The sequence below is a fragment of the Delphinapterus leucas genome, chromosome 7, assembly GCF_059928025.1.
Source record: "Delphinapterus leucas isolate spDelLeu-1000000601 "Yukka" chromosome 7, BTC_Dleu_Yukka2, whole genome shotgun sequence".
NCBI classification, from domain to species: domain Eukaryota; kingdom Metazoa; phylum Chordata; class Mammalia; order Artiodactyla; family Monodontidae; genus Delphinapterus; species Delphinapterus leucas.
The window spans coordinates 2,407,081-2,424,618 of record NC_143135.1 but is presented as its reverse complement, the minus strand read 5'-3'; the positions used below and the strand labels follow the sequence as shown (position 1 = coordinate 2,424,618).

The window sequence follows — 17,538 nt, the reverse complement described above, 5'->3', positions numbered from 1 at the left end:
CCCACGGGCTGACTCAGGGGTCTTATCATGTTGATAGAGGCCCACCGGCACCCACCCACAGCTCCCACAAGAAACCAGGTTCTGGTTCTATTTCAGTAGAATTCCTCTAAGAGGCCACACAGGTTTCTGCTCCTGGAACCATTTTATTCTCTTCTCTCTGCAGGAATATGAACAAAAGTAGTTTTTGAAGGACGTTGCCTGTGTTGGTAAGTAGTCTAAATTCTTCATTTTCTTTTTTTATTTGTTAACATTTTTTTTGTTAACAAATTTTTGTTAACAAATTTTTCTCGTTTATTTGTTTAGGCTAAATCTTCCTTGTTGGGACTTCCCTGATAGTCCAGTGGCTAAGACTCCATGCTCCCAATGCAGGGGGCCTGGGTTCGATCCCTTACTGGGGAAATAGATCCCACATGCCACAACTAAAGATCTCGCATGCTGCAACAAAGATCCCGTGTGCCGCAACTAAGACCTGGTGCGGCCAAATAAATAAATATATATTTTCTAAAAGTCTTCCTTCTTTGACATGAATGCTAAGGCCTAATGTCTTTATTTTTGAGACGGGGGACCACCTGCCTACCCGAAGCTTAGGGAACTTTCCTGTGGACTTGAGATCCACTTTTTCACATTCACCAATGACAGTAGAGAAACAGATATTCGTCAGATGTAAGTTTTGTGGGGTTCATAAAGAAGGATTGGATGTTGTTTTTATTTTATTATACATTCCTGTTTTTAAGAGAAAGTATGAGTGGGTGATGGGGATACTTATCTAACCCTAGATCAGTGGGTCCCCATGGCTGGGATGCTACGGGCTTAGGGGCAAAAAAGGCAAGATTTATCGAGCACACGCTGCGTGCCAGGTGCTTTTTATAATCTTATTCTAACAGCTCTGGGAGACTGCCCCATTTTACAGATTTAAAACACGACAATCCGAAGCTCAGAGAGGCTACGAAACTTGCCCCAGGTCTCAAGGCCTAACCTGGTCCCCCGCTGATGCCAGGAGGCCTACCCGTCCGGAGCACCTCACAGCCCATGGCTGCGTGGCACGTGAGAGGGGCAGGGCAGGGCGGACGTCAGCAGATGCTTTATCCACGGGGCTTCTGACTTGCCTGGGTTCCTTCTCCCAGGTTCATTGGCACCAGTAATGAATGAGCAACAGACGTGTCAAGAGACACAGCAGGTCATGGCCAGACCTTGGCCTCCCGGCCCCTGGGCCTGATCCCTTCTGTGGGATCATCCGGGCTGGCGCAGGACTTCCCAGGTCGTGGGCTCAGGGCAGGTGGAAGCACCTCTAGGGCCACACTCCTGGGAGCCGAGTTACAGAGGATGCTCCACGGGCCTCCCAGGAATGTAAACAAACTCTCCCTTTTTGCTTTTATTTTTTTCATCCATCAATAAGATCTACTGTGAATTCAGACATGAGGTTCCAGAAAGTAACTGGAAGATGTCATGGGGTTTACTGGACTTGAAGAAAATGATGAGATATGGGAACCCCAACATCCAGGAAATTTGGAAGAGCTCCTCAGGCGGAGGAATGGGCTAGGGAGGGACATTTCTGTATTTAAACTCATGGCTGCCCTCCATAACATGGAGCTACATATATGTTTGCAAATTATAAACAAATTGGTTGCAGAAGGTATCTTAGGTAGGCATACAGAGAGCTCCCAATAAACTCTTTTTTGACACAGGGCTGTTACTTTACGCAGTGTCCTGGATGGGTAGGGTCTGAGCTTCTTTTTTTTTTTTTTTTTTTGCGGTACGCGGGCCTCTCACTGTTGTGGCCTCTCCCGTTGCGGAGCACAGGCTCCGGACGCGCAGGCTCAGCGGCCATGGCTCACGGGCCCAGCCGCTCCGCGGCATGTGGGATCTTCCCGGACCGGGGCACAAACCCGTGTACCCTGCATCGGCAGGCGGACTCTCAGCCACTGCGCCACCAGGGAAGCCCGGATCTGAACTTCTTTTCCAGTTCTGATCCCACCAGAAACTTCATGAATCCCAGATGGAACTGCAGTCCTTATCCCAATGGATTCTGTATAAACTTCCAATGGGGACATCAGCTCTGCCCACAAGCAAAGGTGCTTCTCTGTCAGGGGCACTGCCTGTGGCCAGTGTGGCAGAGATGGGATCCCAGGGGACTGCTGATTGCACTGGGTGGGCTCACGTTCCTCGGAGCATTCCCCTAGGCTCTGCGGCCAGGAGAGTTTGGTGGTTGTCTTTCTGCCCCCATCAACTCCTTGATCTCAGAGTCACTGTGATGTCTGCATGACCTGCGACAGGGCGTGGCATTGAGCAGGTGCTCCATGAATAGGTACAAGGAAGTTGGTGACAGGCAACCCACAGGCCGCTCTGAGTAGTCAGAGACGCTGGTCCATACCTGGCCCTGGGACCAGACTGTCCCTATCAAAAATGGGCAGAAGGCTCTGCTCAGTATTCTGTGATAACCTCTATGGGAAAAGAATCTGAAAAAGAATGCTTATATGTATATGTATAACTGCATCACTTAGCTGTACACCTGAAACGAACACAGCGTTGTATATCAACTATACTCCAATATAAAAAATAAATTAAATTTTTAAAACTGGGCAGAAGAAACAACAAAACAAAACAAAAAATGGGCAGAAGACCTAAACAGACATTTCTCCAAAGAATACAAACAGATGGCCAATAGGCACAGGGAAAGATGCTCAACATCACTAATTATCGGAGAAATGCAAATCAGAACTACAACGACGTATCACCTCCCACCGGTCAGAACGGCCATCATCAAGAAGTCTACAAATAACAAATGCTTGAGAGGGTGTAGATAAAAGGGAACCCTCTTACACTGTTGGTGAGAATGTAAATTGATGCAGCCACTATGGAGAATAGTACGGAGGTTCCTTAAGAAACTAAAAATAGAGTTGCCATATGATCCAGCAATCCCACTCCTGGGCACACATCTGGAGAAAACTCTAATTCCAAAGGATACCTGCACCCCAGTGTCCACAGCACCACTATTCACAAGAGCCAAGACGTGAGAGCAGCCTAAGTGTCCGTCGACAGAGGAACGAACAAAGAAGATGTGGTATACATACGATGGAATATTAACTCAGCCATAAAAAAGAATGAAATAATGCCATGTGCAGCTACGTGGATGGACCCAGAGATTGTCATACTGAGTGAAGTAAGACAGAGAAAGACAAATACCGTATGATATCGCTTATATGTGCTGTCTAAAGTATAATAGAAATGAACTTATTTACAAGACGGAAACAGACCCACAGACACAGAGAACAAACTTGTGGTTGGCGAAGGGGAAAGAGGGGAGGGATCAATTAGGAGTATGGGATTAACAGATACACACCACTATATATAAAATAGATAAACAAGGGCCTACTCTAGAGCACAGGGAGCTCTACTCAGTATCCTGTAATAACCTATAATGGAAAAGAACCTGAAAAAGAATATATATATGTATGTATAATTGAATCGCTTTTCTGTACACCTGAAACTCACACAAAGTTGTAAATCGACTATACTTCAATTAAAAAAAAAAAAACCCAAAAAACCTAAGACTATCCCTCTGCTCTTATATCTGAGGATCAGATTGGAATATTACCAGCTTTAGGCCCCAGCTTCCTAAACCAGAACTAGCCAGGGTGGGGCATGGTGACAGTCACAGAGACCTTTTTTAAGTACCTGAAACTATTTTTTTAAGGAATGGATATCATTATAAACTTTTTGAGATAATCATAGATTTACATGCAGCTGTAAGAAATAATATGGAGAGATCTCCTCACCCTTTACCCAGTTTCCTAAAATGCTAACATTTTGCACAATTATGGTACAATATTAAAGCCGGGATAATGACACTGACACAGTGAATACACCCAACATTTCCATCATCACAAGGACCACTCATGTTGCCCTTTTTTTTTTTTAATGTTGCATCTTTTTTTTAAACTTTTTATTTTATATTGGAGTAGAGTTGATTAACAATGTTGTGTTTGTTTCAGGTGTAGCCACATCCACCTTCTTCCCGCATTAACTTCTGGTATTCACTTGTCTTTATTTCTATGATTTTTGCCATTTCAAAAGTTAAATAACTAGAATCACACAGTATGTAATGTTATGAGATTTTTTTCTTTGCATTTAGCATAATTCTTTAGAAAAGTAGCTTAAACTGTTAAAGTTTTAATGCCAAAGATACGCTTTTGCCAAAAAGTTGTACAATTTAGCAATACTTGCTTTTATACTTTTTCTTTACCTAATGAAATTTCCATCCTAAGTGTTTCTTTTCATTCCCTGTGTGTGCAGAAGCTTGAGTGTGATGTCCTTGGCAGATGGTATCTTACACAGAGGAAGGCACAGGCGCTGAGGATGTGATCTGTGGGCTGAGGGACTCTAGAATGGGGATTAAACGCCAGAGAAGCCTCTTCTCGTTTGTGTTATTCCCCCCGGGGCCTCTGTCTCTGGGAATGACAACCCTGTCCATACAGAGTGTGCGCTCCACCCTGCCCCCCTTTCTCACTCACCCCAAACATCATCAGTCCTTGGAAATGCTCACAAAACAGCTGCTTTCTTCCACCCAGCACCAAGTGTCTTCAACTTCAAGTTCCTTATTAAAGGAAATGCCATAACCACCAGTCTCTCTCAGGACAGAAACGTGGGTGTCATCCCTGGCTCTCACCTCGCTCACCCGCCCCACCCCCATCCCGGCATCTGCTGCCCCTCATGGCTCTCCCAGATCTGCCTGCTCAACCTGCTGGTCCAGGGCACCGTCTCTTCTCCTACAGACTATCAAAAAGGCTTCCTGTCAAGTCTTGCTTTCCTCCTGGCTTTTTCCCTAATCCACTCCACCGCCACACAGCAGCTGGAATGAGAGGTCTACAGCACAAATCCAGTCAAGCCTGCTGGGTCTCTGCCATTCTTGACTTTGCTTACAAGATGCTTCAAGAAGCGCCAGCCCTAGCCTTTGCCCCAAGCCCCATCTCTCGCCAGGGCTGCTCCAGCCTGCCCTGCGGTCAGGCTGAATTTCTCAGTGGCTTGCTCTCTGTTGGTGTCACTTGCAGGACAGTACCCTCTGCATGGAATGCACTTCCCACCCATTCCCAATACCCTCCTCTAAACCTCCTTCCAACTGGTCCTCCCTCCCCGGACCCTGGGAGACAATTTTTCCACGGAAGTGGGTGGGTGGGCGGATGGTTCAGGCGGTAATGCGAGCGATGGGGAGCGGCAGATGAAGCTTCGCCCTCCCGCCTCTCACCTCCTGCTGTGCGGCCCGGTTCCTAACAGGCCGCGGACCGCTACCGGTCCGCAACCCGGGAGCTGGGGACCCCTGCTCAAGGGCACTGGCCGCAGCGCAGTAGGAACTACGACTCCCAGCGTGCCCCGGCCTGCGGCGTCTCGAGCCCGCGGCGGTTGCCTAGCGACTGGGCGTGTCCCGGAAGGCGCGCCGCCTCCGGCGGGACTTCCGGGGCGGTGGTTGCGTCAGATTCTGGGAAGCTGTCGGCGCGGCCGCGAGTGCGGCGTTCCAACGATGGCAGGTTCCTCCGCGGAGCATGGTGAGTGCGCGCGGCGGCCGGGCCAGCGGGGGCGACCCCCGGCCGAGGGGCGGGGGGGCCACCGGGGATCTGAGGGGGCGCCAGGTCCCTGAGGGGCGGGCCTGAGGGCGCGCAGAGGGCGGGGCGCGACCCCCGGGCCCCCCCGGCAGGCCCCTCTCCTCCAACCTCGCGGGGACCCGGCTCCGGACCCGGAACTGCCGAGGCCACCCCGTCCCCAGCCCCGGTTCCCTCCTTGGGTCCTCCAGGTTCCATTGCGCCTTGACTCCAGGACGTGGCCCTGCGTTTCCCCCGCCGGTCCCTGGGCCGGACCTCGCCCCTCCTGTCCCCTGGACTTTGGGGGACAGGCACAGCCCTAGGGTTGTTTTCGTTTCCGCCCAGCCCGGGCAGCACCCGAGTTGGCACTTAGGAAAATGAGGCCGAGGAAACAGGGTACGCGGACATACAGGAAAGGGCTTGGGGTTTTACGAAGGCTTTCATCTGCGGCTGCAGACAGTGGCCATTGGGACCTGCGTGGTCACAGCGTTATTGCCGCCTCCGAGGTTCCGTGAGCAGCGCTGGCTCTGCCCACCAGAGTCACTCGTGTCGCCAGCCGGTAGACACGCCGCCCACAGGCAGACTCCAGGGAGCGCTGGGCCCTTGCTCCCCTCCCTCGGGCAAGATTGTAGGTGCCAGACAGACCGGAGGTTGTCCCTGGATTCCCGAGTCTGGAGCAGACTTTCTTCAGGAAGAACTCTCAGTGTGTAGTATTTATTCGCCGGGCTGCGGGGTTTAGGCTGTGCAGGCTTCCTGGAGCCTTGTGATCCCTCTTGCTCCTGGGGTTCCAGGCGGGGAGCTCTGACCACCTGGGTAACCCAGCGACGTGGGAGGCCCCTGATGACAGGGCTGCTGTGGTACCCACCTTCCGGGCGCCCCGCATTCCACACGACAGGTGTGCCTGGATTTCAGCACCATCTCTACCCACCTGGAGCCTCGGCCCTCGGCCCTCAGAAGTGCACCCGGACTCCTGTAACATAGCAGCGTGGTTGACACCCCAGTCTTCTGAGCGAGCCGGGCTGGGGGCCCACCTCTGCCCCTTCCTCACGTGCAGCAGGGTAACACGTCCCCGCTCGGAGGATGTAGTGGGCATTAAAGGGGCTGGTAGAGGTTAAGGGTTTAGAAGAACACTTGGCGTGAAACGGGCGCTGTGCCCGGGTTGAGAGCCCGAGCTTGTTTCTTTTCTCTCTTCCTTCCTTCCTTCCTTCCTTCTTCATTTGTGAACACAACTGATGTATTCGATTTTGGGGTTTTGGTTTTTTCAGTTGCTTCGGAACTTGAGGTTTTCAGAGCCTTGGTAAGAATTGGCCTATTTCTGGAGATTGATACCAGAGTTCTAGATATTCTTGGTTTCCGGGTTCTGAATGCTTTTCATTCTCAAGGTTGGATTTATCGAAAGTGACCATCTTTCCGGACTTTTTAAGGAGACCCTCGTCTAGAATATTCTTCCCATTTCTGGTCATCTTCCTTAAGTTGGCTCAGAATGTCCATTTGGTTCCCTGCCACTGGGGTTAAAGCTTTTCCTTTGTAGCTTGAACGTGCAGCCTGTTCCAGGGCCCAGTGTTTTTAGAAAGACGAGTCTCATCCCTGAGGACCCCGGGGTGGATGGAGCGCGTGTCAGAGGCCTTGCCCTGCAGATCGGGCCACTTTGGTGGCTGTGTGTTAGGTCAGATTTGCAGTTTAATTTTTTATGCAGTTTAATTCAAAGGTTCTTCGTAATAATACAGCTAGCTTTTTTTCTTAGCATGAGTCTGTGCTAAATACATCTGCAGGGGGCCTGTAATCCTCAGAGCAACGCTTTGTGGTCGATACTGCCCTTATCTTCCTGTGCAGGCAAGAATCCTGAGGTTCAGAGGAGTTAAGTGATTTGTCCAAGGTCATACAGCTAGCCAGGGCCTGTGTGACTGCAGCAGGGATGTTGACTACCCTGCCTTGCTGCCTTTGATGACTCTATTCAGATGAACAGCAAGCGCCCCAATTCCAGAGTGTGTCAAGGCGGACAAGAGGAGGGAGCTGATACACTTTCCTGTGTTTCCCAGAGAAAAAATGAAATGTACATATTTATAGACTACAGACATTTGCTCATCCCTGAACCCACGGCCTCCTGGTATTTACACCTTAAGAGTTGTGAGAGATAGTGCCCTCGGGGGGAGATTAAACCGTTCCCAGTGTCCACACTGCTGTCCCCGGGCAGTGGTGCCGTCTGATCACCTGTGTGTCCATCATGATGCTCCTCATGACCTAAAAATCCCACGTGAAAGATTCACATCTGCTGTTTCTGTGGGAAATTGCCCCTGAGTGGTTCAAAATAATTTCCTTAAATAGATCTGTCACTTTATTTATTCAGTAGATGTGCTTCAGGCACCGGCTCTGCCGGACACTGCTGGCCGTGGAGATGCAGCATGCCTGGAGGAGCGTCTCGGCCTTCCTGGGCCTTCCGTCCAGCGAGGTGGGGTGGCCGGAGCCCAGAAGCCCGATGCTTCCCCAGGTTGCATGGGCCATTCCTCTCTTGGTCACTTCCCAGTGCGTGTGCTGCCGGGTGGCCTGAGTCTACGGAGGTGGGTCAGGGCCCAGGCCCCTTCCCTCTACGGCTCCACAGTCTGCCAGAAACTTGGCCGGGTCCTTCTCTGCCAGCTGCCCCGTGGGCAGGGTGGAGTGCAGGGAATCACGCCAGAGACAGGGCCGGGTCCGGACGCTGCTGTGGGCATTAGCCTACTGGCCAAGCCCAGCCCCGGAGCCCCAAGACAGAGAGCCTGGGTCTGGGGAGCCCCCTGTGCTCTGCTCCTGAGGGAGGGCCTGGCTGCAGGGCGGGTAGGGAGCCTCCCGAGAGAGGCTGGAAGCTGATCCTAGAGAAAAAAGGGGAGCGGGAGTCCTGGCAGAGAGCACCTCATGCACTAAGACCTGAGGGCCAGCAGCACTGCTTTCCGGCAAGTTCCTGAGGCCAGATGGGGGAGGGGGGCTGGAGATGGGCCACAGGACCAGGTCTGCAAGGGCCTTGCGCACATTTGCGGAATTTGGGTCTTGTCTTTGCATTCTGGCAGGATATCTGCCCCCTCCCCAGCGTGTACCAAGGCAGGTAGAGCAGGAAGAACCCAAGACGGTGGTAACCGGTGGCCTGGGCCCGTGGCGGTGGTGGGTGTGAGAAGTGGACAGTCTGGGGAGGACCGGGGCAGGTGCTGAGTTTGCCGTGGGATGAAAGAAACAGCCACCCAGCTTCAGACCCAGTGGGGAAGGTGGCTGTACCATTCTCGGTCTTGTCCCCAGTTGGAGGGCGAAACATGATGCTTGGGAGCACCCTGTGGACAAGTGACCGCTGGGCCTCCAGGGCTGGTGCTCAGGACAGAAGGGGGCGCTAGAGAGGGCCTGTGGGAGGAGGTCCTGGGTGCTGGGAGTGGGTGGCATTGCCACCAGGTGCATGCACCTTTATGAGATTCGTGTGAGGAGGGGGTGCATTCGTTCGAGAAGGCTTTTCCAGTCCCCATTCTGAGAGCCACCTGGGCAGGCTGGGAAGCCCCACAGGAAAGAAAAGTGGGCCTGAAGAGGGACCCAGGGGGAGGGGCCGCTGCAGAGGCGGGCCAGGGAAGCTGGAGGAGCCTTTGCAGAAAGGACCTGATCCACAGGGCCGGGTGCCGCGGGGGCCTCGCAAGGTGTGGACCCGAGAGGCCTTCAGCAAGTGCGGGAGGGGTGCAGACCCCCGCTGCGCTGGGCCTGGGAGCTTAGGAGCAAGGCAGACCTGCGGTGAAGGGGCCTGCGCTTCAGCAAGCCGCCTGGGGGCTCTTGGCAGCTGAGCTCTGCACCCGCCCCACCCAGGTTCCGATTCCAAAGGTCTCAGGTGGGCCTGGAACGGGTGCTTCCAGGAGCTGGCCCTGCTGCCACTGCGCTGGAGCCTCACTGAGTGGGAGCCTGACTGGAGCAGAGGAGGGGGTGGGAGAAAGCAGGCCACGGGCTGTTGTCCAGCAGGTGTGAATGCTGATGGGAAGGGGCCAGGGGAGGTGACGGCTTGGTGTGAATTCGGTTCCTTAGCTGGTTCTTGCGTTTGTGCGAGTTCAGTAAGCGTTTTCTAAACTGTGAAGACCACGGTTCACGTTTAGGGCCTTCCCACAGTCAGAAGGTGTGTGCCCTGCGATGCATTTCTGGATGGACCTGCGGTGGACCTGGCGGTGGGTGTGGCGCGTGCGTGGGGCTCCCTGGGGAGGGCCAGCGTGGCCAGTGGGCGCCCTGCTCGGGAACCATCTCCTCTCATCTTGGCATCACGGGCTGATAGCCAGACCGCAGTCTGGCCCAAACCCAGGGCCACTTGAAAGCTGACTAGTTTTTAAATTTGTTTCCTCAAGTTACGCTTAGCCACAGCTGCCACGGTGACCCCATGACTGTCCCCCTCTGCCCTGCGGGCTCCCTGCTCCAGATGGGGCTTTTTAAATGCGTGTGTGATCCCTGGGTAAACTCCTCCAGGGCAATTTCAATAGTAGTAATACAGGAGCGATTAAAATAATAGTAATGGCAACTGCTGGGCGCTGGCTGTGTGCCCGGCAGTATTTCAAACAGTTTACAAGTGTAATTTCACTAATGCTCACCAGCTTTACCAGGCGTGTGTTGTGTGAGCCTGATTTACCCTTGAGAGGAGCCCGCCGGGTGAGGGAGGGGTGCAGACCCCGCTGAGCCGTTGCCCCCTGAACTGCTTCATTAGTGCTTTAAAGCCATCGTGTTGGTAGAATGTTTGACATGTTTTTCTCATTGTAAAAATAACATATGCTTATTGTAGAAAATGTGCGCAGCGAAGAAAAAAGAGGGAAATAAAATGCCCTGTGAGCGTACTCCTCCAGGGTAGCCAACGTCAAGGTCAGGCAAGTTCCCGGGGGTCTCTGTTCCCTGGAGTAGTTCCGGAGTGAGGGAAGTCTGTCCAGTGCTGTCCTGGGGGTAAAGGGGCAGGGGGAGCTGGGAGACCACACAGCTTCTCAGAGAGGGGCTGTCACCTCTGCTTCCTTCCCCTCCCTCCTGTGTCCTGGCATAGATGGCTGCACCAGAGGGATGCTCGGAGACGGGGAGAGGGAGCTTGGAGGGTCGGTGTCGGGTGACCAGCTGCCGAAGGATGGCCTGGCCCACTCTGGGATGTGTCCCCCCCCCCACCACCACCCCGGCTCTGTCCACCCTCTGGCAGGTCCTTTGACTTAGCTTTCGTGAACTGAACTTTCTCCATCACGAGAAAGGAGCATGCTTCCCGACTCCTGACAGGCTGGCGGGGCTGCCGGGGAACCGTGCCAGGTGCAGTAAAGTTCCCTGGAAGGAAGACTCCGTGCCAAGGAATTTATGTAGAGTTAGGTTTCCCGGTGCCCAGGACCGCCCTGGCAGGTGCTGCTTCCTTCTCCCTGGGTGGGAGAGAGCTGTCCTGTCAGAGAGGGGTGGGGGGCGCAGACCCGCCTGGCCTTCCTTCACTGTCTCAGAGGGGATCTGAGCCCTCAGGCTGGGTCCTTAGAGCCAGCCACCTGCTCCCGGGAAGGAAGGCGAGCTGGCTGGTGCTGCTCCAGGGCCCTCGTGGGTTCCCACTGGCACCTTGGGCGGGAGGGGCCGCCTCTGTGTCTCTCTTTGCTTCCTCTGACACTTCCGAGAACTGGAGTGGAAAGTAGCTGCTTCTCCTGGTAGGTCAGGTGTGGAACAAAAGCAGCGCCCCCTGTAGGTGTGCGCCCTCGGGCAGCAGGGCTCCAGCTCAGCCCGCCACGGGTTAGAAGCCTTCTTAGACTCAGCCGGGTCCCCACCCTGGTCCCTGGCTACTGGGTGCTTCCCGGGAGAGGGCTTACGAGGCCCTGGAGTGACAGGTGATGCCGGCCTCCCGCGGGCAGGCCTGCACTTCGAGGTACATCTGCCGCCCATCCATTCATTCAGCAAATTCACTGAGTGTCTTCAGAACGTTCCAGGCTTGGTTCTAGAGGCTGAGCATATGCTGAGTGAATGAATCTGATAAAATCCCGGGGGGTGGGGCAGACAATAAAGGAAAGAAAGCAGGGAAGTATGTGTGTTAGAAATAAGCGCTATGGAGAAATAAAGCAGGAAGGGGTTGGGGCCCCGGGGGGCGGGGGGGTCACTTGGAACAGTGCCCGGGAGGACCCAACGGAAAAGGGGACACCCGTGGAGCCCCGAGGAAGGGAGGGAGGCTGGCTGTGTCTGGGGGAGGCTTCCAGGCAGGCAGGGCAGGGGGCATGAGGGGCGGGGGCGGGAGCTGAGGTCAGAAGGGTGTGGTGGCCCTCCTGGCCGGCGCGAGGACCACTCTTGGTGGGACGGGGGCTCTAGAGAAGGAGCGTGGGCCACTCTGGCCACGGTGCCCTGCGAAGCCCGGATACCAGCAGGGGCGCCTGCATCCCAGGGTCCAGGCGAGAGAAGGGCTGGACCTGCCATGGCAGTTGGGGTGAGAGGGCTGGGTTCCGGGTACGTTTAAAGGTGGAGGCCTGCAGTATCCAAGGGCATGGCGCTGGGTGCTCTGAGGGTATTCTGTAACAGGCAGAAGGGTATTCCTAGCCGTGCGCCTCAGGGCCACCCTGGGCTGGCGCCCCCGCGGTGCGGTGGGCAGGCAAGCATGCCGGTCTTCCTGGAAAGCCTGGGCTTGAGAGCCCAGGGAAGACGTTTCCCTGGTGCCCATGCCTGTCCTGGGGATGAAGAGGTCGGGGTTCAGAAGGTCCCCGAGAAGCCAGCCTCCGGGAGGCTGGGCCCTGGATGGTCGCAGCCCCTCCCTGGGGTACCTGAGGACGTCCGGAGATGCTGCCGGCTTTGGTCCTTCTGTTGGCTCCTTCCGTCTCACCCCCGTGCCCAGGAAGGCAGCTCCAGGTAGGCCCTGACGGAAGGGTTTCCCGCGGTGGAGACGGTGCAGGAGTGTCTTGTGTGCACAGCTGCTTCCCCACACGTGTGCTCTGCTGTCTGTTTGCAGGCGTCCTGTGGGCTTGGTCGGGGCGAAGTTCCTGTTCCTGTGCCAGGCCTGGCCGGTGTCGGCCCATATCTCCTCCCCGCTTGGAGCTGTCCCGCTCTGGGTCCAGCACGGTGACCCAGGGATCTCGTGGTGTCAGGCAGCTGGCTGCGAAGGGCTGCGGTGTCAGGGTGCCTGCCCCGTTCCCAGGGAGAGTGAGAAACCGGGCTTGTGCTCTCCCACTCGGAGCCGACTCCGGGGCTCAGGGTGTGTCTGTGTGGAAGGGAACAGGCGCTGGGCCCTGTTCACACTCGTGGACTAGGGGACCAGGCTCCCTCCTGCAGCTTCAGGGACTGGTCTGCGCCCCTCCCCCCTGATCTCCTGCTGCGCCCCCCCAGCCAGCAAGTGATGAACGCATCCGCAGGGTAGGGAGGAGGTGAGGGTCTCGGGGCAGCAGGGGGCGAGGAGGGGCTCAGTGGAGTCAGTGCCGTCTGCCGGCTGTGCCTGCTGCCTGGTCCTCGCTCGGGCTGGACTTCTGTCCTCCCACATCCTTCCTGAGGATTCCAAGGCAGAGGAGTGGCCTCAGGTCCCTGAAGGGGGGCAGGCTTGTGCCAGGTGCTGGCTGGACGGTTGGCCCCTTCTGGCAGGCATTTCCGGGGGCGGGGCCGTGGTCCTCCCAGGAGCTGGGCCTTGGCTGCTAGAAGCCTCACCGGTGCCGGGTTTGGAGAGCTCTGCAGTTCTTACGCGCCACCCATCGCCCACCCAGGGACTGGTCAGCACCAGCCCTCCCAGCACCCAGTGCACAAAAGGGTGTGTGCGTGTGTGTTTCTCTTTAATTGAGGTGAAAATCACCAGTGATGAAACTAACCATTTTAAAGCGCACAGTTCCGTGCATTTAGAGCACTCACGATGTTGTGCGACCACCCCCTCCTTCTAGTTCCAAAACATTTTCGTCCCCAGATGGGAACCCACTGGCAGTCACTCCCCACTCCGTCCCTCAGCCCTGGGCACCCGCCCGTTCTGGACATTTCCCAGCCAGAAGGGTGACCCTGGGACCCCATTCTCTGGACTCACCCAGGCCTCCAGCCCCACTGACGCGTGTGCCTCTGTCTTTGCAGCTCCCGACTACAGGTCCATCCTGAGCATTAGTGACGAGGCAGCCAGGGTGCGGGCCCTGAACGAGCACCTGAGCACGCGTAGCTATGTCCAGGGCTTCTCCCTGTCCCAGGCGGACGTGGACGCGTTCAGGCAGCTCTCAGGCCCTCCTGCCGACGCGCAGCTCTTCCACGTGGCTCGGTGGTTCAGGCACGTGGCCGCGATCCTGGGCAGCCCCCGCGCCCCAGCCCCGCCCTGTGGGCTCCAAGCAAGTGAGTAGCAGAGCGGCTCCCCGGCCGTGAAAACCTCCCCTCGAAGTTCTGTTCACACTCGTGGGCTAGGGGAGCCCACGAGTGTGACCTCCCTCTGAGGTCAGGGCCCTGAGGGTGCAAGGCGCCCACGGGGGAGCCCGCGGGGCTGGCGCTTGTCCCCGAACTCAAGCAAGCAGACTGGGGGGCCTGCTGGCGCCCCCCGAGGGGAGATGAGGACAAAACGCCGAGAGGTCAGCCCCCAAGGATCACGACCCCGGCGGCTGCTGTAGCAGAGCCTCTGGGAGGGGGGAAGGCCTGTGCCCCTCTCAGGGCCGGCCTTGGCCGTCAGCTCACTCCCGACCTGGCTCGGATTTGATTGGCTTCTTTTCCTTTATTCTTTCCCTAAGATTGCAGGGTGTGTGTCCACCAGATTTAGAATTATTGGATCTTAAGGAAGTATTCATGGACATGAACTCTTCGGACACCAGAGAGAAGGCGTTTCTGGGCTTTGAGATAAGACCAGTCTTGCAGCTCTGCCCCCACCTGTCGGTGTGATGTGTCTGGACCCCGTCATTTCGGGGGCGATTCTGGAAAGTCTCTGGGGCGCGTGGTTCCTGGGTTGTCTCTCTCCTCCGGTGAATCGAGGTGCTTCTCCCATAATCGCCGGTGCCCTCAAGCGGCTCGGCCTCCCCGGGGGGGCTTCGAGCACGCACCCGAGCAGCGAGAGGGGTCCAGTGCCGTCTGAGTCGTCCCTGCTGGGCTGGGCAGCCCGCGGGGGCCTTTTCCAGATCCCTTCGGCTGGGACATTTGGACCGTTTCCCAGCTCCTGCACCTCTGCCTGGTCTCTGCTGGGTCCCCGTCTGTAACGGGGCAGAGGTGGGATGTCGTTTCTCCAAGCGTGGGGTGTGTTTTGGTTTTCTCGGTGATCCTGCAGCAGACACCCCTTCCCCGGCATAGGTGGGAGCCTTTCTGTGTAGACCGTCTCCTCCCCGTGCCTCTAGGCGGTGACCCAGGGGTGTCTGTGGTGGCAGGTGCTTCTCTCCCAGGCCTCAGTTGTCAGCTTGTCCCCTAGGTCTCCCCTCCCAAGGCACGGCCTCCGGGGGTGGAAGTCAGGGTGGGTCGGGGGCACGGCCTGTCTGGCGTTCCGTCCGGGGAGCTTGTGGGGAGAGTGGTGCAGACACACGTGAGGGAAAGGCGGGTCTCTGCCCTGCCAGTTGGGGGGCCTGCAGGTTCACCAGGGCGGTGAGGGAGGCACCTGGACAGCGCCAACAGGACTATTCACCTCCTTCCATTTCCAAGTCCCCCGTCACCGATGCCTCCCGGGGGCTGGCAGAGACCCTGAGTGGCCGGGGACGGTGGGTGGGCTGGTGCCCAGAACCCCCAGAGCCGGTGTCCTAGGCCGCGTCCTGGATGCCAGTGGCCGAGCGTCCGCCTCCCCGCATTGCTGGCCCGTCTCAGACATCTCTCCAGCCTGTCCTGGGCGGGAGTGCCCCCTCTCCCAGCCCCTCGATCCCCAGTGCCCCGCCCGCCTTCCCTCCATGTCCCACTCCTGCTCGAGACCCCCAGCTGGACATCTCAGCACCGACATGCCCACAACTGGCTTGTCACCGTCCTCTGCGCTGGCCCAGCCTAGGTCCCTGTGCCTCTTGCCGTGGCCACGGGCCTCAGCAGCCCCGGGGAGCCACTCAGACACAGGAGGTGGACCAGGGTTCTGCCTAAGCCCCTTCCCCACCTCTCTGTTCCTTCTCTCACCCCCTCCCCATCTTGTCGCCTCCTCTCTGCGGCCCCAGCAGGGAGGGTCCACTGTGCTCAGGGTTTCAGCCCTACTGTGCTCTGTGTCTGGAGCGCCCCTCGCCCAGAGCGGGGCTCAGTCCAGACGGCTCCTCCTCCCGGGGCGCCCTCTGCCACTGGGCCCCCCTCACCCCCCTACCCGCCCTCCTGGGAAGGATCTTCAGGGCCTGCCCTTCACTGAAGAAGGCGTGTTAAGTCCCCCGGAGCGTGGGTCTGTCTGCGGCTGGGTGGGGTCTTCAGGGATGTGAACCTCTCTGCTGCCCCTCCTCCGAGGCTGAGGTGCGCGCTGCGCCCAGGGGACCGGGGACCTGGCTGGTGCATCTCCCCCCATCTCCCCTCGGCACCCTCCCTGCCTAGAGCCTCGTTCTCAGGGCGTCCCTGAGCGGCACGTGCAGGTTATGTTGTCAAAGGTCAGGGGTTCGTTTCCCCACAGCAGCCACGTGCCTGGGGCAGAGCCAGGGCAGGACTGGGGGTGCTAGCGAGCAAAGGCATGCACAGTGTTTCAGACAAACCAGAGGAAGGGCAGACGCCTCAGGAGGTCTGTGTCGGGGTGGGGGAGGGTACTGTCAGTGCCGGTTGTCAGGGCAGGGAATCCTGGAGGGACTCTGGTGAAGCTTCCTTCTTGTTAAACCGAGGTAACACCTCCCGATTTTCCCCTTTGGCAGATGGGGATTGTGTGTGCCGGTTTCCTTGAACTGTCACCGGCTGTGTGGCTGTAGCCACGCTTTGGGGAGCAAGAAAACCCAGGTGTGACCCGGTGTCCTGGACAGTGTCCCGCTGGCCGGGCTCCCTGGCTGCACCCTCAGCTGTGTCCTGTCACTGCCGTCCTTTTGGATGAGCCTTCGGTCCCACGGACCCCGAGCCCTCCACCCCGGCCCCTGGCTCAGGGCAAGCCCAGTGGTCGTCAGGCTCACATCAGTGTGTGGGCAGCTCTCGCCGGCATCCCCTGTTGTCCCAGGTGGCAGCTCTGTCTTTGTGTCGGGAGCCGCAGCATCTAAGCAAGGGGAGGGGTTGATGGAGTCATAAAGGGGCAGGTGGAGCGTCATCAAATCGTTTGCTGCGTTTACAGTGAACCCTTAGACCACGCCTGACCTCAGGAGGCATTCGGAGTGTCAGGGGGACTTGGGCTTGGCCACCTGAGAGTTTGCTGGCACTCCCTGGGGTCAGGATCTGCTGGATAGCGCTGTCTGTCCCCCTCCCCGTCTGCCGCTCTCCGCCCGCCTGTACACATGTACACACACACACACAGCCGCCTCCCACCCCCTTCACCGTTCAGTTATGTGCATCCTCTGGGTGGCACGTGGCCAGGCCCAGGGCTGAGTGCTCCGTGACCCGCAGTAGGGAGCAATAGGTGGTTGCCTGGTGGCCACACTGGATGTGGATTCTGTGCCGGGAGGAGGGAGAATCGCTTTGCAGACACAGAGGCAGGGGTCGGGGTTGGGGGTGGTGCCGAGAGTGGGCACCTGTGCCCTCAGGTGTGCAGGCGGTGTGCAGCCCGCGCTGGCACCGGGAGAGGGCTGTGGAGCACAGCTGGGTTCTGGGTGCAGGAGCAGCGCCTTGTGGGTAGCTGGAAGGTCACCAGATGCCCAGGGCCTGTGAAGACTCAGCTTGGTGGCTCTTTCCGGCCCAGGGATGGAGCTGCACCCCGCCAGGCTCTTACCAGGCTCTTGGGGCGCAGGCTGTGTAAGGCCTGCCCTTCACCCAGCGGGAGGCGTGTGCGCCTGAGCAGCAGGGGCAGGGGGCGGGGCTGGAGGAGGAGGAGGTGGGGCTGCCGGGGGAATGTGATCGGAGAGGCTCCCTGAGCCCCTGGCCTCAGCGTGGGGAGGACCCGGAGCTGCTCCCAAAGGCCTCCGGGGCCCACGTGGAGCCACGAGCGTCGGCATCAGTGCTGTGTCCGGGAGCCTACATGTTGCCCGGGCGGGGACAGGAGCTGCGC

At 57.4% G+C, this 17,538-nt stretch overlaps 1 protein-coding gene across 8 annotated transcripts in view; it reads left to right on the top strand.

The window, feature by feature from the left end:
* The first annotated feature begins 5,438 nt into the window (after positions 1-5,438).
* The window catches only part of CARS1 (cysteinyl-tRNA synthetase 1), a 46,856-nt gene continuing 34,756 nt past the window's right edge, over positions 5,439-17,538 (top strand). Inside the window, exons 1-3 of one of the 8 annotated variants that reach the window (XM_089914336.1) lie at positions 11,838-12,389; positions 12,490-12,732; positions 13,584-13,832. In XM_089914336.1, coding sequence (XP_089770462.1) covers positions 12,203-12,389; positions 12,490-12,732; positions 13,584-13,832 — 679 coding nt within the window. In that variant the 5' untranslated portion in view covers positions 11,838-12,202. Of the gene's footprint in view, positions 5,541-11,837; positions 12,390-12,489; positions 12,733-13,583; positions 13,833-14,218; positions 14,688-17,538 lie in introns of those variants that run through there. The other 7 variants (XM_022591092.3, XM_089914337.1, XM_022591093.3 and 4 more) reach the window with 7 other exon arrangements.